This window comes from Hyperolius riggenbachi, chromosome 1 (genome assembly GCF_040937935.1).
Source record: "Hyperolius riggenbachi isolate aHypRig1 chromosome 1, aHypRig1.pri, whole genome shotgun sequence".
Lineage (NCBI taxonomy): Eukaryota > Metazoa > Chordata > Amphibia > Anura > Hyperoliidae > Hyperolius > Hyperolius riggenbachi.
Window position 1 is genome coordinate 16,131,430 of NC_090646.1, and position 24,917 is coordinate 16,156,346.

At 46.4% G+C, this 24,917-nt stretch overlaps 1 protein-coding gene across 1 annotated transcript in view; it reads left to right on the forward strand.

Annotated features, from left to right (window-relative positions):
• The window catches only part of LOC137545014 (uncharacterized), a 53,754-nt gene that overhangs the window by 10,971 nt on the left and 17,866 nt on the right, over positions 1–24,917 (forward strand). Inside the window, exons 2-4 of the mRNA XM_068266127.1 lie at positions 2,210–2,500; positions 8,028–8,303; positions 12,450–12,584. Coding sequence (XP_068122228.1) covers positions 2,210–2,500; positions 8,028–8,303; positions 12,450–12,584 — 702 coding nt within the window. The remainder of the gene's footprint in view (positions 1–2,209; positions 2,501–8,027; positions 8,304–12,449; positions 12,585–24,917) is intronic.

Here is a 24,917-nt window from a genome sequence, read left to right on the forward strand (position 1 = left end):
TCATGTCTCTGGTACTCTGTCTCTGGGAGACAGGAATCTCATCCATAGCAGTCTTCATGTCTCTGGTCCTCTGTCTCTGAGAATCTCATCCACAGCAGTCTTATCTCTCTGGTCCTCTGTCTCTGAGATCTTTGTCTCTGGGACTTTTATGCAGACCGTCTGTCTTGTGTCTCTGCTCTCTCAGTCAAGGACTGATACTAGATTGTAATGTAAAGTGATAGTAGGTTTCATTTCTCTCAGGAAAATGACAACACCCAGAGCAGTGTGATGATGAGTCATTCTTGAATGATACACATAAGTGTGTTTGTGCATGTGGGGGAGCGGGGGGGGGGGGGGGGGGGGGTCTGGGGGTATGGTCTATATTTGCATTATGATGATTTTTATTTTTTTTATTTCTACTGACTTCACAAAGCAGCAGTACTAGGGAGGCATTCTGTAGAAAGACAGTTGTCGGGCCCATCTTTGTATTTTCCCGTGGACATGGAATCATAGATCCCAACTGTCCCTCTTTTGGAGGGACAGTCCCTCTTTGGGAGCCCTGTCCCCCTGTCCCTCTTTCCTACTCATTTGTCCCTCTGTCAGGACTTTGTCCCTCTTTCTATGTAAATATATATATTTATCTACAAAAAAATGTGTTTCACTCTAAACTTTATTCCCATTCTTTAAATTGATCTATTACTAAGTTTAAAATGTTAATATGAACCAGGATAGAAAGGACCAATGTGGTTTGAATTATAAAACAACATATTTTTCTTATGAAATCTTTATGGTATGCATGACTAGGGTTGTGACAAGGGAGTGTCTTAAGTGTCCCTCTTTCTCATCTCAAAAAGTTGGGAGGTATGATGGAATGTCAGAGGTCGAGCTCCAATTCTGCAACTCATCCCTTTTGAATTATATAGGTCTTGTGGTTAGTTAGATGCAGTTTAGGCTCTGATTATGTGCAAACAGCCCAGAATCTGCATAACTTACATGTGGCAGTATTTAAAGGGATGATTTGACAACCCTGGTGAGCTCGTCCGTCTTGCTGGGGACACTTTAAATCTCTCGCCTGTTTCTGTGAAACCTATTGATCAGATATAGAAAACAACAGGTGAACAGGAAAGGAGACGGCTTGTTTAATATTAAGGACATATTCCAACTTTTTATTCTTTCATCCCTTTAATAAACAAAAAAAAAAAACTTGTACTAACCTAGCTAGTTTAGTTGTGCCCCCTGCCATAGTTCCCTAGGATTCGTGGGTGGTAAAGTGGTCAGTAGTCATAGTCAATCCCCCTCCTCCCAGAATGACTGATCTGTCTTCTGCAGTGGTGCAGGAGCCAAGTGATGACATCACAAGGGGGAGTGGCTCTACTTCCTGGAAGTGACGTGACAACAAGTAATGGGACTCTTCAGTTGTCAGTTTATTTGTGACCATTTGTGTCACCTTCGAAGAGATTTACTTAAAGTGGAGCTGAACTCTTGCACAGGACAGAAGAAAAACATAGAGAAATACACCCTGTATGCATTTAGACAGTTTAGCCTGTTTAATTCCCACTTATCTGTGTCTAATCACAAGTTGTAATGTGATCACTCACCTTTGTCACCTGACTGCCACCGCAGATAAGCTCATTTGAAAGCGCAGGGTGTTAACAATATGTCTGCTTCCATAAAAGCAGGAAGTAGACACACTGCAGATTTATTGTAGGATTTGTATCAGCCGTAATAAAGAATTGTTTTTTGTTTAAAGCTTATTATGCTGTTGCATATCTATTAGAGCAGAGAGGAAGTTCTGTGATCAGGTCCAATTTAATTCCCGTTTGGGCAGGAAAGTTTGGAGATCCTCGAACAGTCATAAAAATCCAAAAATAGTTCCAAACCCCCTAACTGTGCCTCAATATCCAGTACTAACATAAAAAGGGACTGGTTTGTAATCATTTAAGTAATTTTTAATTCTGCCAGATTGTGCCTGTGTTTGTATCTCCATTGGGCAGGCATGACCTCACTTCCTGTTCCTGGGACCTGCATGGTCCACTGTGGTTTTAATGTGAACCCCAGAGGTCCTGGGGGCAGAAGATGTGTCATGACTAAATGTTCCTTCAGAGCTTCCTTGTGGCAGTTGCTCTTGTAACTGGGTTTTTATTAATGTAGCTGTACTCTTGTTGAACCTCTGCTGGATATGGGTTTGGGTAAACCCCCCTCTTCTCTCTCTCGCTCTGTATCTCTGCAGGAACCGGAGAAGTGAGGACCTACCATGTGTACGGGAGAAGCGGTTCTTCCGTGGTCTTCCCCGCGGCACACATAGACAGAGAGACGGTTTTTGACTTGAAACGATCTGACGGAACGCTGATTGTATCCTGTCATGGTACGCACAGTATACGTGAGCCGTATACCAGGCGTAGTAAATTCTACCCGCATAATGGCACGTTTCTGCTGACGAATCTGACGAAGAGAGACAGCGGCACCTACGTGCAAGAGGTCAATATGACTCGCACCGCCAAGATCAACCTGCTGGTGATTGGTGAGTACTGCAGCCAAGTCACACAGCTCAGAATAAGGTCATTTAATGTGGATCCAAGATAAACTTTTACTCATTGCATAATTGTGTTCCTTTCATATAGTTTATAGGGCATTCCTCAAGCCAAATACTTTTTTATGGTTTTAATACCCTAATTCCATATAAGCTAAACAAGCCTCGCCCACAGCTTTTCAGAGAGCCTTGGCACTCTCAGTCCCATGTAGCAAGGGCTCATGGGAGCTCAGTCTGGGCAGGAGGAGGAGGAGGTGTTACTAGCCATAGATTTCAGAGGCAGAGAGGAGGAGAGGGGAGGGGAGTTTTCTAAAGGCTGAGGGGTGGAGATGCAGAGCAGCTTGCCTGTGTAATGATCACAAACAGAACATGGCTGCTGTCATTGTATCACAGGAATAAATAATCATATACTGTTGAAGCTGTATACAGCCAGATTTGCTGTGTAAACTATTAAACTTTAGATGAGATATATCGACAAGTTACTTGTTATAGTTACTTTTTCATCTCGGATCCGCTTTAAATGGAACCTGAAGTGAGAAGGATAGGAAGGCTGACATATTTCCTTTTAAACAATGCAGATTGCCTGACTAGCCTGCTGATCCTCTGCCTCTATATACGTATAGCCATAGGTACGGAACCAGTAATCAGATTAGATGTTTTTTATATAAATCTGACTGCATTAGCCATATGTTTGTTTCGGGTGTCTGATTTAGTCACTACTGATGCAAAATCAGCAGGGCTGCCAGGCAACTGGTATTAATTAAAAGGAAACAAACAGCAGCCTCCATATACCTCTCTCTTCAGGTGTCCTTTAAAGAGGAACTGCAGTTGCACTTCCCTTCTGCGCCAATCATCCATTCTATGATTTCTCTCACTTTTCTTTTTTTATGCTTTAAAGGACTAATAGATGTAGTTTATTTTCTAGAGGAAGCTTAGCTGTTTTGCTGAGACTTCGGTGAGCTTTCCAGGAAAACAGTTCTTTTATCTCTGAATAATGGAGATAAGACTTCTGTGTTGATTGGCGCTGGGAACAGATACCATATCAAAGTTTCTGTGTGACATTGGTGTGACTCCCCAATAAGTTTTGCTTGGTAATTTAGGACTGGAATCGGCTTAGGAAAATTATCAGCCAAAACAACTAGGAATATTAAATTCAGCCAACGAGCTGGTGTCTCTACGGGACGTCCTGCTGTAGAGCCGTGTCACATGATCTCAGCAACTAATAGCTACGGCTAAACTGAAAAGCATTTTTGTGGAGTTGTCAAAAAACTGAAGTGATTGATTGATATTACCATGTGACGTGATGTGGGATGGAATTTTATAAATGATTGCCTGCTAGTAGAAGTTTGTAGCCCTCCAAAACATGGTGGATTGGGTGTAAAAGTGTAAAAAAGGCCTTGTTCAGGTACCCAAAGCAACCACAGTCAAACAACCACTAATATACACATCATTCAATGTCTCTGCTTTTGACCTGATCTCACTCAGGCTGCCCTCTAGCTGCAAATGCTGACACTGCAATCACACAGCCAGTAATTCACAGCACCTCCACTGTAATAAAGGAAAGGTTCACCGCTGCACTGTGAGCTGCCAGAGACAGTGCTGGACCCTTAGCTGCTCAATCCAATCCAAGTACAAGGTAGTAAGGAAGGTCCGCAACGATGTCTCTTAAAATGCTCAATCTTTATTCAGGACATATCCTCAACAGTTAAAAAGCACAGCTGACATGTTTCGGGCCAGACATGCCCTTAATCATAGCTAAAAAACATGGCTGATCTCCTTTGCTTTTATAGGTAGTGACAACCCAGGGCGGAGCACAGACCACTCCTGCAAGGGAGGGGTCGAAAGCAAGTGTCATGCTCCACACATGGGAGTCACACCATATACAGACATATGTTAATACTTTAAAAGCTATACAAATAAAGCATAAAAACAAAAATGAAGCAAATCAGAAAAAGGAACGACAAAATTATGGAGTCACACAAATGATGTAAAGGCACAACAGAAAGCCAGATACACGCTATAGTATCCTAGAGAATGTTCACAATTGAAAAAGTGTGTGTTTTAAGCTGTCACTAGAGCCAGATCCCACCTTGCATTTAGTCCCATTGGGGCTCTGGTTCCAAGGCGGAAGATCCATAGGGCCTCTCTTTTACGGATTAAAGACAGTAAATCCCCTCCTCTTATGGGTAGAGAGACCCTCTCTATGCCCTGAAATATAAAACCAGACATGTTACCCCCATGTAATTCCCGAAAGTGTTTCGCAACATTAGAAATGTTTCTAGTGGACCAAGAGGCCCCCAAATAGTGTTCAGCTATCCTAGCCTTTAAGGGTCTAGTAGTACAACCCACATATTGTGTGGAGCATAGAGTGCATGTTACCAAATATATAACATTTTTGGTGTTGCAATTAATGAATTGTTTGATGGGGGCCCCATAACCATTTGTGAGTGACCTAACTGTCTGGGTGTTGTTGTGAACTACACAATAATGACACGTGGGAAGTGCACATTTGTATGACCCCTTGGTCGAGAGCCATGTGGTGGTAGTCACATCGGAACCAAAAAGGCTAGGAGACAAAACACTACCAAGGGTGGGTGCACGTCTGCTGGCAAAGCTGATGCCTTTTTGTAGATAGGGCCGTATATCACCATCACCCTCCAAAATGGGTACATATTTCTCTATGATGCGCTTAACGTTGCAGAATTCTGTGCTATAATTAGTAACAAATACAGGTCTCTCAGGAAGTTTGGCACGATGGGCACTCCCCCGCACCAGTTGTCTCCTGGGGATCGACAGGGCTCGCCGTCTGCCCCTATCGATCATCCACTTAGGGTAACCTCTGTCGCGTAGGCGGTCCTCCACTATGTGGAGCTCCCGCGACAGAGTCCCTTCATCCGAGCAATTCCGGCGGGCCCGAATAAATTCTCCCACCGGAATCGCTCGGATGGTATGGCCCGGATGGCAACTTTTGGCCTGCAATGTAGAGTTTCCTGCGCATGTCTTTCTAAAGGTCTTAGTGTGAATCTTATTAGAAACAGTGTCACCCACAAGTGTAAGATCCAAGTAATCAATAGACTGTTGCTGCCAGGTGTATGTGAAACTCAAGTTACACTGGTTATCATTTAAGGACATCATGAAGGTGTCAACCGAGGACCGGTCTCCTTTCCAAATGACCAAAATATCATCTATGAACCTCCCATACCACGCAACTCTGTCCCAAAGGCGTCCCCCACCCCCAAAAACGTGGAACTCCTCCCACCATCCCATGTAAAGATTAGCCAGGGATGGGGAGAACTTGGCCCCCATGGAGGCCCCACACCTCTGGAGGTAGAAGACGCCATCGAACATAAAGAAATTGCGGGTCAGGAGGAAATCTGTAGCAGCACAAATAAACACCCGAAGATCAGAGGAGTATTCTGAGTACTTTTCTAGATGATATTGGATTGCCGTCAGAGCCAGATGGTGTGGAATACAGGAATACAGGGCCTTAACATCTATGGTGAGCCAACTCCTACCATCATCCCACCCAACTCCCTCCAGGCTTGCCAACAGATGTCTGGAATCCTTTAAATACCCTGGAAGTCTTCTGACTAGAGGCTGCAGCATGGAGTCCACCCAATCACTCAGGCGCTCCCCCAAGGATCCTATGCCCGCAACAATGGGTCTACCCTCGGGAGGAGCGCCTGGTTTATGTATCTTGGGGAGATGATGAAAAATGGGGGTAATAGGGTGTGTGACACCCAGATATTCCACTAATTTGTGATCTAAGACCCCCAGACTCTCTCCATACCTAAGGAGGCTACATAATTGTTTTTGGAATTCCTGTGTAGGATTTCCTCTTAAGCGGGTGTATGTGGTGGGATCCTCCACCTGTCTCAGGGCTTCAGCCCTATAGTCAGACCTATTGAGGATAACCACCGCCCCCCCTTTGTCTGCATTACGTATAACGACACTTTGGTTGTTTTGCAGATTCTTAATAGCCTGGTGCTCAGCTCTAGTAAGGTTAGATTTAGATAGTGTAGATGGTGTGGCAGCCAGTTTAATTAGCTCTGATTCCACCATATCCTGAAAAATTTCCACAGGAGGTGTTCTGGCCGTTAATGGATAAAAGTCAGGATTTCTGATCCTGACGGGTTGTACATCAGACACTGAAATCAGGCCTGTGCTTTCGGACACCAAAGAATCTAGGGTCCATTTAGCACACGTATCCTGGTAATTTCCAATGTCGGATATCTCAACCCCAGAACGGCCACCTTCCTGCGTGCTCTCCCTATCAGTTTTGAAATGTTTCCTAAGGAGAATATTTCTGATGAATCTATTCACATCTAGTAGGGTATTAAAAACATCAAAATGATGTGTAGGTGAAAAGGACAAACCTTTGGATAGCACTGACAGTTCTGCTTCCGTAAAAGTGTGATCTGAAAGATTGACAACATTGGTCGGCACACCAAAAGGGTGACCCCTAGATTTACCTTTAGTATGTTTTATTCCCGCCCTTCTGGTTCTCCTCCTCTCCTGTCCTTGTTGTAAGATCTCTTGTGTCGCTTGAAAGAGGGGGGCCTGTTCTGTGAGTTTTTTGGCAAGGAGGTTTGAACCTTGTTGATGGATCGTGCTCCTATGGATTCGCCTATGGCATTGGCATTCAGAGTACCACCCCTACACATGGGAGGACTACCTGAGGGTTCTCTATGTGAGTTGTGGTCACTTGAAAAATTAACCCTCCTTCTATTCCTAGACCTGGACCTGCGTGTAGTGTTGGCTGGGGATTTGGGGGGAGCCTCCCACTTGCCCCACTGGTATACCAGATCCTGATCATAATCATTTGTGTCTCTAATGTATTTCAACCTCTTTGTTTCAGTAATAGCAGCTTCCAATTTAGAAATGTTCTCCTGTAACCTTTCATGCAGCTCATCATATTGCTGTAATGTGTTAAATTTCGACAAATTTTGTGTTAGTTCAGATATTTTCAGTCTAATGTCCACAAGTTTATTCTCCTCATATTTAATGATGAGCTTCATTAATTTTAGTGAACAGTCCGTTGTGCCTTTACATCATTTGTGTTACTCCATAATTTTGTCGTTCCTTTTTCTGATTTGCTTCATTTTTGTTTTTATGCTTTATTTGTATAGCTTTTAAAGTATTAACATATGTCTGTATATGGTGTGACTCCCATGTGTGGAGCATGACACTTGCTTTCGACCCCTCCCTTGCAGGAGTGGTCTGTGCTCCGCCCTGGGTTGTCACTACCTATAAAAGCAAAGGAGATCAGCCATGTTTTTTAGCTATGATTAAGGGCATGTCTGGCCCGAAACATGTCAGCTGTGCTTTTTAACTGTTGAGGATATGTCCTGAATAAAGATTGAGCATTTTAAGAGACATCGTTGCGGACCTTCCTTACTACCTCCACTGTAACCTGATGTGGCTCAGACTGCCCTCTAGCTGCAGCTGCTGCAACTTCACTTTCACAGTCACTGATTATTGTTGGGTAATATTTTATCTGATATTGTCATTTCTGCAGATCCCGTGTCTGAACCTGATTTGACGATATGGCCACCGAGAGAAGACGATGGCCGATGTCTGATCATGCTGACGTGCCAGGGTTCAGGGGACGGACATTTAAACATCACCATCAGGATTGGCCAGGAGGAGATAGCCATGAACATCACTAGAGAGGACAACTCCACCACCCTGTCTCTGAACGGCCGGGACCCGAAGTCTGCCGGCATCTATTCGTGTATCGTGGCAAACCGAGTCAGTTCCCAGAATTCCATGGCTGTGGAACTACTTCCTCCAGGTAACAGAGAGTTATACAACTGCTTATGATTGCTTATGGGGGACCATCAGGCTGCAGCCTAAACATTCTCATTTTTTACTATATTATTTAAGGGAACCAAGCACCACTTTTGTTTTCCTGGTTTCTAATAGACTATAGAAGCTGCAATGTTCCCCCCTCCCCTTCTAGCTGCCCATTATTTATCCAGAGGGAAGGTGTGAAGATAGCATCTGTGACTTCTGTAAACTCTTTGAAGCACAGTGCCCTATGTCCTCACCCCCCTGCTGATGAAAGCTTTTCTTTTCTCTCTGCTAATATGTGCAATAAAATAATGACTTTAGTCCTAATCTGCCTGAAATTTCTGCTGTCCGACAGGCCTCGGAAAAAGGCTAATAAAACCCTCTGCTAAGCTTTTAAACTTAAAAAGAAGAGGTAAAATTGTTTTTTTCTAATAATGAGCCACATTGTTGGCATGCATATTTATTGTGCTATTGAGATGCCCTGGGTGATAAAAATGGTGCTCAGTTTGCTTTAAAGGGACCCTGAGCACTCGTTAAAAATGAAATATTGATTTACCTGGGGCTTCCTCCAGCCCACCGTAGGCCACAAGGTCCCCCTCCGTCCTCCTGGCTCCTCTCCTGGTCCCGGCTGATGTCTCGGTTATCAGATGACTTTGGACCAAAGTCATCAAGCCTGCTTCCCTCTTCCTCAGTCTGCGCATGCATCATTCAATATTAGAGAACCGCGCATGCGCAGTACTCTCACACCGGCCGGCTACGTGTCATTCAATATTACAGAACCGCGCATGCGCAGGACTCTCACACCGGCCGGCTACGTGTCATTCAATATTACAGAACCGCGCATGCGCAGGACTCTCACGCCGGCCGGCTACGCATCATTCAATATTACAGAACCGCGCATGCACAGGACTCTCACACCGGCCAGCTACGCGTCATTCAATATTACAGAACCGCGCATGCGCAGGACTCTCACGCCGGCCGGCTACGCGTCATTCAATATTACAGAACCGCGCATGCGCAGGACTCTCACACCGGCCGGCTACGTGTCATTCAATATTACAGAACCGCGCATGCACAGGACTCTCATGCCGGCCGGCTATGCGTCATTCAATATTACAGAACCGCGCATGCGCAGGACTCTCACACCGGCCGGCTACGCGTCATTCAATATTACAGAACCGCGCATGCGCAGGACTCTCACGCCGGCCGGCTACGCGTCATTCAATATTACAGAACCGCGCATGCACAGGACTCTCATGCCGGCCGGCTATGCGTCATTCAATATTACAGAACCGCGCATGCGCAGGACTCTCACGCCGGCCGGCTACGTGTCATTCAATATTACAGAACCGCGCATGCGCAGGACTCTCATGCCGGCCGGCTATGCGTCATTCAATATTACAGAACCACGCATGCGCAGGACTATCACGCCGTACGGCTACGTGTCATTCAATGTAAGAGAACCACGCATGCGCAGGACTCTCACGCCGGCCGGCTACGCGTCATTCAATATTACAGAACCGCGCATGCGCAGGACTCTCACGCCGGCCGGCTACGCGTCATTCAATATTACAGAACCGCGCATGCGCAGGACTCTCATGCCGGCCGGCTACGCGTCATTCAATATTACAGAACCGCGCATGCGCAGGACTCTCATGCCGGCCGGCTACGCGTCATTCAATATTACAGAACCGCGCATGCGCAGGACTCTCATGCCGGCCGGCTACGCGTCATTCAATATTACAGAACCGCGCATGCGCAGGACTCTCACGCTGGCCGGCTACGCGACATTCAATATTACAGAACCGCGCATGCGCAGGACTCTCATGCCGGCCGGCTATGCGTCATTCAATATTACAGAACCGCGCATGCGCAGGACTCTCATGCCGGCCGGCTATGCGTCATTCAATATTACAGAACCACGCATGCGCAGGACTATCACGCCGTACGGCTACGTGTCATTCAATGTAAGAGAACCACGCATGCGCAGGACTCTCACGCCGGCCGGCTACGCGTCATTCAATATTACAGAACCGCGCATGCGCAGGACTCTCACGCCGGCCGGCTACGCGTCATTCAATATTACAGAACCGCGCATGCGCAGGACTCTCATGCCGGCCGGCTACGCGTCATTCAATATTACAGAACCGCGCATGCGCAGGACTCTCATGCCGGCCGGCTACGCGTCATTCAATATTACAGAACCGCGCATGCGCAGGACTCTCATGCCGGCCGGCTACGCGTCATTCAATATTACAGAACCGCGCATGCGCAGGACTCTCACGCTGGCCGGCTACGCGACATTCAATATTACAGAACCGCGCATGCGCAGGACTCTCATGCCGGCCGGCTACGCGTCATTCAATATTACAGAACCGCGCATGCGCAGGACTCTCACGCTGGCCGGCTACGCGACATTCAATATTAGAGAACTGCGCATGCGCAGTACTCTCACACCGGCCGGCTACGCGTCATTCAATATAAGAGAACCACGCATGCGCAGGACTCTCACACCGGCCGGCTACGCTTCATTCAGTATAAGAGAACCACGCATTCACACTGCGCAGGACTCTCACGCTGGCTGGGTATGCATCATTCAATATAAGAGAACCGCGCATGCGCAGTACTCTCACACCGGCCGGCTACGCGTCATTCAATATAAGAGAACCGCGCATGCGCAGGACTCTCACACCGGCCGGCTACGCTTCATTCAGTATAAGAGAACCACGCATTCACACTGCGCAGGACTCTCACGCTGGCTGGGTATGCATCATTCAATATAAGAGAACCGCGCATGCGCAGTACTCTCACACCGGCCGGCTACGCGTCATTCAATATAAGAGAACCACGCATGCGCAGGACTCTCACACCGGCCGGCTACGCTTCATTCAGTATAAGAGAACCACGCATTCACACTGCGCAGGACTCTCACGCTGGCTGGGTATGCATCATTCAATATAAGAGAACCGCGCATGCGCAGGACTCTCACGCCGGCCGGCTACGTGTCATTCAATATTAGAGAACTGCACATGCGCAGTACTCTCACTCCGGCCGGCTACGCGTCATTCAGTATAAGAGAACCACGCATGCGCAAGGATCTCACATTGGCTGGCTACACGTCATTCAATATTAGAGAACAGCACATGCGCAGGACTCTCACGCCGGCTGGATACGCGTCATTCAATATAAGAGAACCACGCATGCGCAGGACTCTCACACCGGCCGGTTACGCGTCATTCAACATAAGAGAACCGCGCATGCGCAAGGATCTCACATTGGCTGGCTACACGTCATTCAGTATTAGAGAACCACACATGCGCAGGACTCTCACGCTGGCCGGCTACGCGTCATTCAATATTAGAGAACCGCGCATGTGCAGGACTCTCACACCGGTCGGCTACGCGACATTCAATATAAGAGAACTGCGCATGCGCAAGGATCTCACATTGCCCGGCTACACGTCATTCAATATTAGAGAACCACACATGCGCAGGACTCTCACGCCGGCTGGATACGCGTCATTCAATATAAGATAACCGTGCATGCGCAGGACTATCACGCTGGCCGGCTACGCATCATTCAATATTAGAGAACTGCGCATGTGCAGGACTCTCACAGCGGCTGGCTACGCGTCATTCAATATAAGAGAAGCGCGCATGTGCAGGACTCTCACTCCGGCCGGCTACACATCATTCAATATTAGAGAACCACACATGCGCTGGACTCTCACGCTGGCCAGCTACGCATCATTCAATATTAGAGAACCGCGCATGCGCAGGACTCACGCTGGCCGGCTACACGTCATTCAATATAAGAGAACTGCGCATGCAGGACTCTCACGCGGCTGGCGTAATGACGCAAATTGAGGAAACCGGAAGCAGGCCTGTTGACTTCGGGCCGAAGTCGTCTGATAACAGAGCCACCGGGAGAGGAGCCAGGAGGACGCCAAGGGACCTTGCTGCCTACGGTGGGCTGGAGGAAGCCCCAGGTAAGTCACTATTTCATTTTTACCGAGTGCTCAGAGTCCCTTTAATGCCTCACCCTTTTCCTTTGCCATGTCGTGCACGGTACAGAGTGCTGTACTGACAACTGGCCCCACTTTCCCACCTCTGATATATATATATATGTGTGTTGTGTTCTTCCTCAGTGACCCGGGAGCGGAGGATCATGGCGGACGTTGCGATTGGCTTGCTGGTGCACTGGGGCGTGTCCATCCTGTCTGTGGTGATCATCAGCTGTATAGCGAGGAGAAAGACTCAGAACCGGGATAACGATGATGCTGGTAAGTGTAGTTCAGCATAAGATCCCCCTCCCAACCCCTCCACATTATGTTTTCCTTCTTTTCTGTAAGTTCTTTAGACTTTGTGCATACAAACGCATCAGAAGTGTCATCACCAGACAGTGCGCTGCCTTCAGTACATTTGCAGGTCTGCCGCCATCTCTGGCCGGTCACTATAGAGGGTCAGGGAGATGCTTATAATACTAGCTTTATTGCAAACTAGCCGACCCGTGTGCACTCCCCCTCCTGCTTAAGCTCAGCAGCAGCCGCCACTATTAGTAAGAGGCAGCGGACAGGGATGACTCACCTCTTCCACGTTCCATCATGCGTTCCACTGTCGTCACTTCCTGCAATGCCGCACATTGTATTGGTGTAATTTGCCTTTTTAAAACAGAAGGAAATCTGCAATAATTCAGCTATAAGTGAACATTTGTGGTTACCCACAATGCACTGCTACTAAATATGCAAATTACCCCTTTTCTCCCTTGGTAAGCCAAACAAGCATCCAGAGCCACTGGTGTATAGCAAGCATATAGCTTTAAATTTTACACAGTCATATCAAACCCACATGTAGACAGCCTGTTTCAGACTTTTGGTCCTCATCAGTACATGGCAGGGATTGATATGGCTGTATGAGATAGGGCTTGGACCAGTAAAACAGAGTAACCAAGCAGCTCAGGGTGACCCAAACCACTTGGAATGTATAGGGGGATAAAAGGGACCAGAAAGACCTCCTACTAAAAAAAGCAAAGCTTGGTGTAATTTGCCTTCCTAAAACAGAAGAAAATCTGCAATAATTCAGCTATAAGTGAAAAATTGTGATTACCCACAACACACTGCTACTAAATATGCAATTTATTCCTTTTCACCCTTGGTAAGTCAAGCAAGCCTATCGCTTTAAGTTTTACACAGTCATATCAAACCCACATGTGACAGCCTGTTTCAGACATGTGGTCCTCATCAGTACATGGCAGGGAATGATAAAGCTGTATGAGATAGGGCTTGGACCAGTACAACAGAGTAACCAAGCAGCTCAGGGTGAGCCAAACCACTCGGAATGTATAGGGGGATAAAAGGGACCAAAAAGCCCTCCTACTAAAAAAAAAAAGCAAAGCTTGGTGTAATTTTCCTTCCTAAAACAGAAGCAAATCTGCAATAATTCAGCTATAAGGCCTGGTGCACACCAAAAAGCGCTAGCAGATCCGCAAAATGCTAGCAGATTTTGAAACACTTTTTCTTCTTTTTCTGCAGCGTTTCAGCTAGCGTTTTGCGGTTTTGTGTAGCGGTTTTGGTGTAGTAGATTCCATGTATTGTTACAGTAAAGCTGTTACTGAACAGCTACTGTAACAAAAACCGCCTGGCAAACCGCTCTGAAGTGCCGTTTTTCAGAGCGGTTTGCGGTTTTCCTATACTTAACATTAAGGCAGAAACGCATCCGCAATCCAAAATCTGCCGCACCCCGGGAGTATGCGTTTCTGCAAAACGCCTCCCGCTCTGGTGTGCACCAGCCCATTGCAATACATTACCCAAGCGGATCTGCACCCGCAAGCGGATCGCAAACCGCAGCCGAAACGCTCTGGTGTGCACTAGGCCTAAGTGAACATTTGTGGTTACCCACAATGCACTGCTACTGAATATGCAAATTATCCCTCTTTGCCCTTGGTTTGATATGACACTACTTCTTCTTCTTGCTTGGGCCAGCCCCTTCTTCTTGCTTGGACCGGCCCTGGGGGCAGGGTGCTACTTCTTCTTCTTGCTTGGACCAGCCCCTTCTTCTTGCTTGGACCGGCCCTGGGGGCAGGGTGCTACTTCTTCTTCTTGCTTGGGCCAGCCCCTTCTTCTTGCTTGGACCGGCCCTGGGGGCAGGGCGCTACTTCTTCTTCTTGCTTGTAGGTTGAGGCACTTACTCTATTATATATAGATAGATAGATAGATGTAATGCAGATTGCATGCAGGCTGGAACTGGGCCAGACAAGTATTTCCTACACTTGTTGACTGACCTAGTTGCAACATGCAGACAATTTGCATTGAATGTGTGGCAATTTAGCCGTACATGACGGCACTGCATATTGTATTGATTGTCATCGTAGGATTGTATTGGTCATGTGGACACCGATGCGTTTTGTTCAATATCTTTGTCTTTAAAGAGGACCTGAATTAAGAATGTCCTCTCTGCTCTAAGATAAGCAACAGCATAATAACTTTTAAAGAAAAACATTTCTTTTGTTGCAGCTGATACAACTTCTGCAATAAATCTGCAGTGTGTCTAAATCCTGCTTTCATGAAAGCATACATAGGGATAACATCCTGTTCTTTCAAATGAGCCTATCTGCCGAGGCAGCCAGTCGACACAGCTGAGGGATCAAATTACAACTTGTGATTAGTCACAGGTGAGGGGAAATTAGACAGGCTAAACTCTCTAAATGCATACAGGGTGTATTTCTCTAAGTTTTCCTTCTGTTCTGTGCAACAGTTCAGCTCCACTTTAAAGCACAACTGAACTGGGTAAAAAAAAGTGGACTTTTACTAACCTGAGACTCCTAGCCCCCCAGTCCCCCCCCCCCCCCCCGTAGTCTTTGAGGTCCGTCAGGGTTTTGGGGTCCCCCCTGTTGTGCCACTGCACCCCTCAGAAAAATCTCCAAGCCATCTGGGTCACAGCTACTTTACTGCTCATGTGTAACCCCCTCCGGCGCATGCACACAGGAGCATGGTGGAGGAAGTGTGTGGGCGGGACCGCACCTGCATACGTCAGTGCGTCATGCCCAGGCAGTAAGTTATAGGGAAACACTGATGTAATTAACGTCACTACTGGGAATGGCCAGGAGGAGACAGCCAAGATCAAAGTGACCTCCAGCACTCTGTCCCCGTATGGCACGATGGCATTGGGTATTACATATTGTATTACCTGTTGTCATACGATGGTACTAGTGTTATATGGACACCAACGTGATATGTTCTTATTCTGTGGTTGTCTTTAAAGCACACCTGAACCGGGTCCAAAGAAGTTGACTTACCTGGGGCTTCTTCCAGCCCCCTGTAGTCTTTATTTTTAGGGTCCCCTCCATTGTGCCGAGGTCCCCCATCTGGGTTGCGCTATAGACGATAGACTATAAATGTGTAGTTTGCAAAAGAATTTTACGTGGCATGCACAGAATGTTCCTGGCCCCAGACGCTTACTCCAGCATGGGACCAGCCCCCTGTTGGTAAGGTAGGTAGGTGGGTGTGTGTGTGTGTGTGTGTGTGTACAGTGTGTGTGTGTGTGTGTACAGTGTGTGTGTGTGTGTGTGTGTGTGTGTGTGTACAGTGTGTGTGTGTGTGTGTGTACAGTGTGTGTGTGTGTGTGTGTGTGTGTGTGTGTGTGTGTACAGTGTGTGTGTGTGTGTGTGTGTGTGTACAGTGTGTGTGTGTGTGTGTGTGTGTGTGTGTGTGTATGTTTGTGTGTGTGTGTGTGTGTGTGTGTACAGTGTGTGTGTGTGTGTGTGTGTGTGTATGTCTGTGTGTGTGTGTGTGTGTATGTCTGTGTGTACAGTGTGTGTGTGTGTGTGTGTGTGTGTGTACAGTGTGTGTGTGTGTGTGTGTGTGTGTGTGTGTGTGTGTGTGTGTGTATGTCTGTGTGTGTGTGTGTGTGTATGTCTGTGTGTACAGTGTGTGTGTGTGTGTGTGTGTGTGTACAGTGTGTGTGTGTGTGTGTGTGTGTGTGTGTGTGTGTGTGTGTGTGTGTGTGTGTGTGTGTGTGTGTACAGTGTGTGTGTGTGTGTGTGTGTCCCAACTGTCCCTCTTTCAGAGGGACTGTCCCTCTTTGGGAGCCCTGACCCTCTTTCCTCCTTATTTGTCCCTCTTTCATGACTTTCTATGTAAATATATGCATTTCCCTACTGAAAAATGTCTTTAATTGCCTCTAAACTTTATTCCCATTTTTTTATTTGATATATTACTGATTTTAAAATGTTAATATGAAGGAAAATGAACCAGGATAGAAGGGACCAGTGTGGTTTTAATTCTAAAACAACATATTTTTCGTATGAAAACTTTATGGTACGCGTGACTAGGGGTGTGATGGGGGCGTGATCAGGGGTGTGGCTTAAGTGTCCCTCTTTCGAATCTCAAAAAGTTGGGAGAGGTGTGCGTGTGTTGTTACAGTGGCTGCAGCCTGCTGCTAAAGGTGGCCACACAAGATACAATAAAATGATCCAATTTTACGGCAATTCGACAAATAGGATCAGATCTCCCGAAAAAATCTAAAGCTTTTTTTTTTTTTTCATTCGACTGAAAAAGCCTATTGGATTTCCCATTCTTATTGTTCTTGAATGCCGGATATTATTCTTCAATTTTGCTAAATATTGTGTGGCGTGCGTTGGATTGTCAATTTATTAATATAGACACCCTAGCAATTCTTAAATTGAACAGATATTTAAAAAAATTGTATGGTGTGTGGCCACCTTAACTCAGATCTTAACCCTTAGGTGAACAGAACCCAAAATGAGGGGGGGGGGGGGGGTTATTTTGTATATTTTTATATATAGGTGCTCAGGTGCCTTTAAAGTGATCCTGTAGCACAAAAAAGTGCCCTTGAGGGGGGTACTTACCTCGGGAGGGGAAAGCCTCAGGATCCTAAACAGGCTCCCCCACACTCCTCAGCAGAGGCGGTCCAGCGGTGGCAGACCCCGATAGTCCACTGGTCGGGGCTTGTAGGTGCTGCTCACACGTACAGTAGTGGCTCTCCACTCGGGTTCCAGTTGAAATTGCTGAGCCCGATCAGGTCCGCTCTACTGGTGAGTGAGCCATCTGCACCTGCGCAGCAGAGGCGATGCGACCGTGCTCAGCTATTTCTGACAGAGCCTGAGCGGGGAGACACCAGTGCACTGGCAGGCCGATGTAAATATTACTGTTACGATTGTTTGGTGGCCCCAGAGCTGGATCCTCTCTGCTGAGGAGGACGGGGGAAGATTCATTAGGATCCGGAGGTTCCCTTCTACTGAGGTAAGTATCATTTTATTTTATTTAATGTCATCTATTCTCTTTAAGTTTTAACAAAACATAACAAATAAAAAAGTTGTTGAGAGTTAAAGGGTTATTTAAGCAAAAAAAAAAAAGAAGTTTAACTTTCCTGGAGCTTCTTGCAGACCCCTGGGGTCATCCTGTGCCTGCGACGTCCTCCTGAGATCCTCCAGCCAGCAGCGGTGACCCCCTCAAAGCTGGCCGGTTGCTGCCAGTCAGAGGCTACTGCGCATGCGTGGCCCCAAGCTGGGGGCACACTGATCACGTGCCTGTCTCCGGGAGCACTCTACACATGTGCATCAGCGATTTTCCCGTACTGCATGCGCAGAAGGCTGCCACGCTCAGGTCGTGGTGAGGAGGCGTATGGCCGGCCGGCGTTGAGCGGTCACCGCTGCTAGCCGGAGGGTCTCGGAAGAATGGCATGGGCACAGGAGGACTCTCGGGGGCTGCAAGAAGCTCCATATTGTTGTTCGCTGTTAATGTTCCGCATCCTAAACCCTTCTTGCTTATCCAGATTGTTGTATCATTCAGGGATGTGGAGTTTATGTATTTATATAGATACTTATACAATATTTGACTTATAAGGCACTCCGATTGGAGGCGTTTGCATTGTGTCTCTCATGAAAACAGTTCACACATCAAGACTGGGTGGAAAACAGCCGCCTCCGTAGCCTGGGTCATATCAGATTATAGTGAGGATCTGTAAAAGGTGAGTGACAAGGAGGGGCTGCAATTGTGGTATTCAATCCACGAATGAACCTGCATGCACAGCTTTTTGCAACAAATTCTTTGTATATAAATTACTTGGATATAAAACGTTGCATTGCAGTTGCTGCAGGAGACAGAAATACACACTCACTAATAATATTTATTTATTGTATTTATAAAGCGCCAACATATTACGCAGCGCTGGACATTAGTTTAGGTTACAGACAATATTTAGGGGTGACATAAGGCAATACGACAATACAGGAATACAAGAAAGACCAGATCATGCAGCACAGTATGAGTACAAGGTAATGCTTAGTCACTGGATGGAGCATGGAGATCACACAGCACAGTATGAGTACAAGGTAATGCTTAGTCACTGGAGGGGAGCATGGAGATCACACAGCACAGTATGAGTACAAGGTAATGCTTAGTCACTGGATGGAGCATGGAGATCACACAGCACAGTATGAGTACAAGGTAATGCTTAGTCACTGGATGGAGCATGGAGATCACACAGCACAGTATGAGTACAGGGTAATGCTTAGTCACTGGATTGAGCATGGAGATCACACAGCACAGTATGAGTACAAGGTAATGCTTAGTCACTGGATGGAGCATGGAGATCACACAGCACAGTATGAGTACAAGGTAATGCTTAGTCACTGGATGGTGCATGGAGATCACACAGCACAGTATGAGTACAAGGTAATGCTTAGTCACTGGAGGGGAGCATGGAGATCACACAGCACAGTATGAGTACAAGGTAATGCTTAGTCACTGGATGGGAGCATGGAGATCACACAGCACAGTATGAGTACCAGGTAATGCTTAGTCACTGGATGGAGCATGGAGATCACACAGCACAGTATGAGTACAAGGTGATGCTTAGTCACTGGATGGAGCATGGAGATCACACAGCACAGTATGAGTACAAGGTAATGCTTAGTCACTGGATAGGAGCATGGAGATCACACAGCACAGTATGAGTACAAGGTAATGCTTAGTCACTGGATGGAGCATGGAGATCACACAGCACAGTATGAGTACAAGGTAATGCTTAGTCACTGGAGGGGAGCATGGAGATCACACAGCACAGTATGAGTACAAGGTAATGCTTAGTCACTGGATGGAGCGTGGAGATCAGACAGCACAATATGAATACAAGGTAATGCTTAGTCACTGGATGGGAGCATGGAGATCACACAGCACAGTATGAGTACCAGGTAATGCTTAGTCACTGGATGGAGCATGGAGATCACACAGCACAGTATGAGTACAAGGTGATGCTTAGTCACTGGATGGGAGCGTGGAGATCACACAGCACAGTATGAATACAAGGTAATGCTTAGTCACTGGATGGGAGCATGGAGATCACACAGCACAGTATAAGTACAAGGTAATGCTTAGTCACTGGATGGGAGCGTGGAGATCACACAGCACAGTATGAGTAGAAGGTAATGCTTAGTCACTGGAGGGGAGCATGGAGATCACACAGCACAGTATGAGTACAAGGTAATGCTTAGTCACTGGATGGGAGCGTGGAGATCACACAGCACAGTATGAGTACAAGGTAATGCTTAGTCACTGGAGGGGAGCATGGAGGTCACACAGCACAGTATGAGTACAAGGTAATGCTTAGTCACTGGATGGGAGCGTGGAGATCACACAGCACAGTATGAGTACAAGGTAATGCTTAGTCACTGGAGGGGAGCATGGAGATCACACAGCACAGTATGAGTACAAGGTAATGCTTAGTCACTGGAGGGGAGCATGGAGATCACACAGCACAGTATGAGTACAAGGTAATGCTTAGTCACTGGATGGAGCGTGGAGATCACACAGCACAGTATGAGTACAAGGTAATGCTTAGTCACTGGATGGAGCATGGAGATCACACAGCACAGTATGAGCACAAGGTAATGCTTAGTCACTGGAGAGGAGCATGGAGATCACACAGCACAGTATGAGTACAAGGTAATGCTTAGTCACTGGATGGAGCATGGAGATCACACAGCACAGTATGAGCACAAGGTAATGCTTAGTCACTGGAGAGGAGCATGGAGATCACGCAGCACAGTATGAGGACAAGGTAATGCTTAGTCACTGGATGGAGCATGGAGATCACACAGCACAGTATGAGTACAAGGTAATGCTTAGTCACTGGATGGAGCATGGAGATTAGGCAAGTTAGGTTCACTCAGATGCATAGCATGGGTTTACAGTGATGGAGGTGCATGATCAGGTAGGACACAAAAGGAGGAGGAGCTTTTAGAGATCCCACTATGGTCTGATATAACACAGGAGGCGTGCACGTTTTTATACAGCACAGCAGACACATTTTAATGGAATTAGGGCCACATTTGCTGATCACACAGGCTCTCCACTCCTCTGCAACCTGATTAACCCTTAAACAGACACTGAAGCAAAAAAAAATATGATATAATGATTTGGTTGTGTAGTACGGATAATTACTAGAACATTAGTAACAAAGGAAATATTCTCATATTTTTATTTTCAGTTTTATAGTGTTTTTTTTATAACATTGCATCATTCTCTAATATTTGCAGTTTACACACTACTCAGCATGCTAAATGATTTTACAGAGCAGGCCAGTGAACTTATGAACTGTCCTCTGGAGAGAAAAAGAAGATACAGTGACAGACACTTGAGACAAAAAGCTTCAGAAGACAGAGCTCTCTGCGACTTTGAAAGTCGTGGAGCTCAATGGCTCTTTTGCATACATAATAAATGGAGTTTCTTCACTCTTCCTGTAGTGGAAACAATATTAGACTTATGTCTCAGCTCCTAATGTTTTATTACTTAGCTGTACTACACATGAAAATTATTATATCATATTTTTATTATATCATATTCTCCTGTGTTGCTGTCACAGTAATTAATAGAAAACGGACATTACCGACAGGTTTTGGACTAGTCCAGCTCTTCATGGGGGATTCTCAGCAAGGATTTTGTGTTTTATAAAGACATTCCCTGAAAAACAATGATGCTGGGCAGCTTCCCTGCTCGCTGCACACTGTTTTTTGGCAGTTGGACAGAGCAACTGACATTCACTAAGGCCCAGTGCACACCAAAACCACTAGCAGATCCACAAAACGCTGGCGGTTTTTGGAGTGGATTTCAGAGCGATTCTAGGCATATTTAGAGACGTTTTCTAAACATGCCTAGTGGTTTTGGGAGCATTTTTGTGTAGCAGATTACAAATATTGTTACAGTAAAAGCTGTTACTGAACAGCTTCTGTAACAAAAACGCCTGGCAAACCGCTCTGATCTAGCGTTTTTTTCAGAGCGGTTTGCGTTTTTTCCTATACTTTACATTGAGGCAGAAACGCCTCAGAAATCCAAAAAAATGCTGCAGCCGGGGAGTTTGTGTTTCTGGAAAAAACGAGCCGCTCTGGTGTGCACCGGCCCATTTACTTTCATTAGGCAAGTGGCTTTCCCCCTGCAAGCGGTTTAAAAAACGCTGCAGAACCGCTCTGGTGTGCACCGGCCCATTCACTTTCATTAGGCAAGTGGCTTTCCCCCTGCAAGCGTTTTAAAAAACGCTGCAGAACCGCTCTGGTGTGCACCAGCCCTAAGTGCTTTTGAAGATAAACAAAACCACAAGAATCGCCTATGAGGAGATGGGCTAGTCCAAAACCTGTCGGTAATGTCAGATTTCTACTATCTACTGTGAGTGACAGGAACATAGGAGAAAAGTAATTTACAGCTCATTTTACTCTGGAAGAAATGTACGGTACTTTGTCTTTGTATATGTTTATATATATATATATTTAAAATTTTACTATTTTCGTAATAGTGGTCCTTTAAGGAGGAACTCCAGTGAAAATAATATATTAAAAAAGTGCTTCATTTTTACAATAACTATGCATAAATGATTTAGTCAGTGTTTGCCCATTGTAAAATCTTTTAAATCCCTGATTTACATTCTGACATTTATAACATGGTGACATTTTTACTGCTGGCAGGTGATGTGGCTGCTGCATGCTTTTTGGCAGTTGGAAACAACTGTAAACAGCTATTTCCCACAATGCAACAAGGTTCACAGACGGGGAAACTGCCAGGAGTACGTACTTTTCTTGTTTCTTGTGGGAGGGGTTTCACCAAAATATCAGCCATACGGCGTCCCCTGATGGTCTGTTTGTGAAAAGGAATAGATTTCTCATGTAAAAGGGGGTATCAGCTGGGATAAAGTTCAATTCTTGGTCGGAGTTTCTCTTTAAGGCTGTCTGCTGTATGGGCAGTTCGACCAAGAGACTGTTCTCTCTCTGACGGAATCTGATTAGAGAGAGATCTGTCGGTTGCCCATACATTGCAGGACGATTCTGGATCGACTCCAGCAGGAAATCGTTCGAGAATGGCCTGCATCCACCGCCTCGCCACTGCCCCCTAGTGTATAATATGTGCCCCTGTGTCTGCTTTTATACCTGTCCTGTGTCACCCACCGCACTGTCCCCATCTGCCTTCTGCTTCCCGCTCCTCCATTTGTGCTGCACACGGTGCCGGCGTTTAGCACATGGAAGAGGAAGAAGCAGAAAGACAGATGGGCCCAGCTTGGAGGGTGATATTGGACCGGTGATGTATAAATGCACACACTGGGGGGGAGGGGTGCACACTTATAAACTATACACCAAGGACCACAACGACCCGACATCTTGCAGCATGTCTGATCGATTCATGTAACCAATTTCAGGCTGGAATTGTTTGCATTTTTGATTGGGCGTGCAATCTTGGTGGCAACGATTTTCATCCGATTCATTAATGATTATGGAATAGGATGGTCGCTAGAGAGATGTATGGCCAACTTTAGACTGCCACGGATGTCTATAGCCATTTTTGCTTCCCGTATTCCTGTGTCACGGGCAGCTAAAAGGTGTTTAGAACAAACATTTAGCTCAGTGCCAACTTTCCACTATCTAGTAAGTTTCTGCATTTGTTGTATTTTTTATTTATAATGCTGGGTGTGATATGATCAGTTTCTTTTTTCATTAACTACTTAAAGGGGTTCTTTCGCGAAAAAAGTAGGCAGTTAAAAAATGTGACAGATGACAGGTTTTGGGCCAGTCCATCTTTTTAAGGGGGATTCTCAGGGCTTTCTTTGTTTTCAACAGCATTTCCTGAACAACAGTTTAACTGCCAAAATAGCAAGATACCAGCCGGCCTCCCTAATCACTTGCACACTATTATGTCAGTTAGATTTTGCAACTGTTGTTCAGGAAATGCTGTTGAAAACAAAGAAAGCCCTGAGAATCCCCCTTAAAAAGATGGACAGGCCCAAAACCTGTCATCTGTCACATTTTTTAACTGCCTACTTTTTTCGCGAAAGAACTCCTTTAGGGCCGGTTCACACGGACGGCAGGCGGCGTTGGGGCGGCCAGGAAGTCGTATCGTCCTGTGACGTCCTGTTCGCTGGCGGCAGTACTGAGATCGTCGCGTTCGGCGTTTCTCCTCCCCGCAGGGGGACATGAAGCCGCGTCGGCTAGCCGTCCCTGGACGTCGCATGCGGCTTCTAGGGACGGCCGAAACGACGCGTTAAATCGGGATTGGAACGCCGCGCTTATGCTATCGACAGTACTCGACGGTAACCGCGCAATGCTAAACGCTCCCATTCACTTGAATGGGAGCGTTTAGCCGATGGGTCCCGAACGCTTGGCGGTAGACCAAAGAGAACCAGAGATGAAGCACCCTCATGTATTTTACCTTATAAATCAGTGGGAACAAAATGGGAACATGACAGTAAACACCTAATCTGCTCTTTGTTTCATTGTTCTCTGTTTAATTTGCCTGTTATCACCTCTGAGCACTCAGTCTAGCTTTGCTACAGAATGATTATAGCTGACACTGTGTTCTTTGGTGTCTTTTCAAGTCCAAGCCTGCCCCCTGCTGGCTCTGCTCAGGAATCATTATAGCTGAGTCATTATAGCAAAGCCAGACTGAATGCCCAGTCCGGGATTCTTATCACAGCTGATAACAGACACTTTTAGCAGTGAGGATGAAACAGAGAGCAGGGTAAATGTTTTCTCTAATGTTCCCACTGATTTCTATGGTAAAATACATGAGGGTGCTTCGTCTCTGGTTCACTTTAACCGCGTTACACCAATGGGCGTGACCGCGGCGGTAGGCGGAGTGGGGCTCCGCCTTCAGTCTCCCAGCGGTGATCGCTGCTCGCAGACTGTTAGACGTGTAACCGCTGTCTATTAGTATAGTACAGCACTGCGATCTATGGGGACAGCCGCGTGACACGGCTGCCCCCCTGGGACACAGGAGAGCGATCGGCTCTCATAGGCTGAAGCTTATGACAGCTGATAGCCGTGATTGGCTGGCTGGGGGGAGGGAGGGAGTTAGGAAAAAATAAATAAATAGGGAAATTTATTTTACAAAAAAAACCAAAACATAAATATGTATTAAAAAAAAACAATGGGGGGGGGGGGGGGGGGGGGGGTGAGGCAATCAGTCCCCACCAACAGAGAAAGGGTGGGAGGGGGGGGGGGGGAATCACTTGTGTGCTGTATTGTGCGGCCCTGCAGCTTGGCCTTAAAGCTGCAGTGGCCCTTTTAAAGAAAAAAGGCCTGGTCTTTAGGGGGGTTTAACACTGTGGTCCTCAAGTGG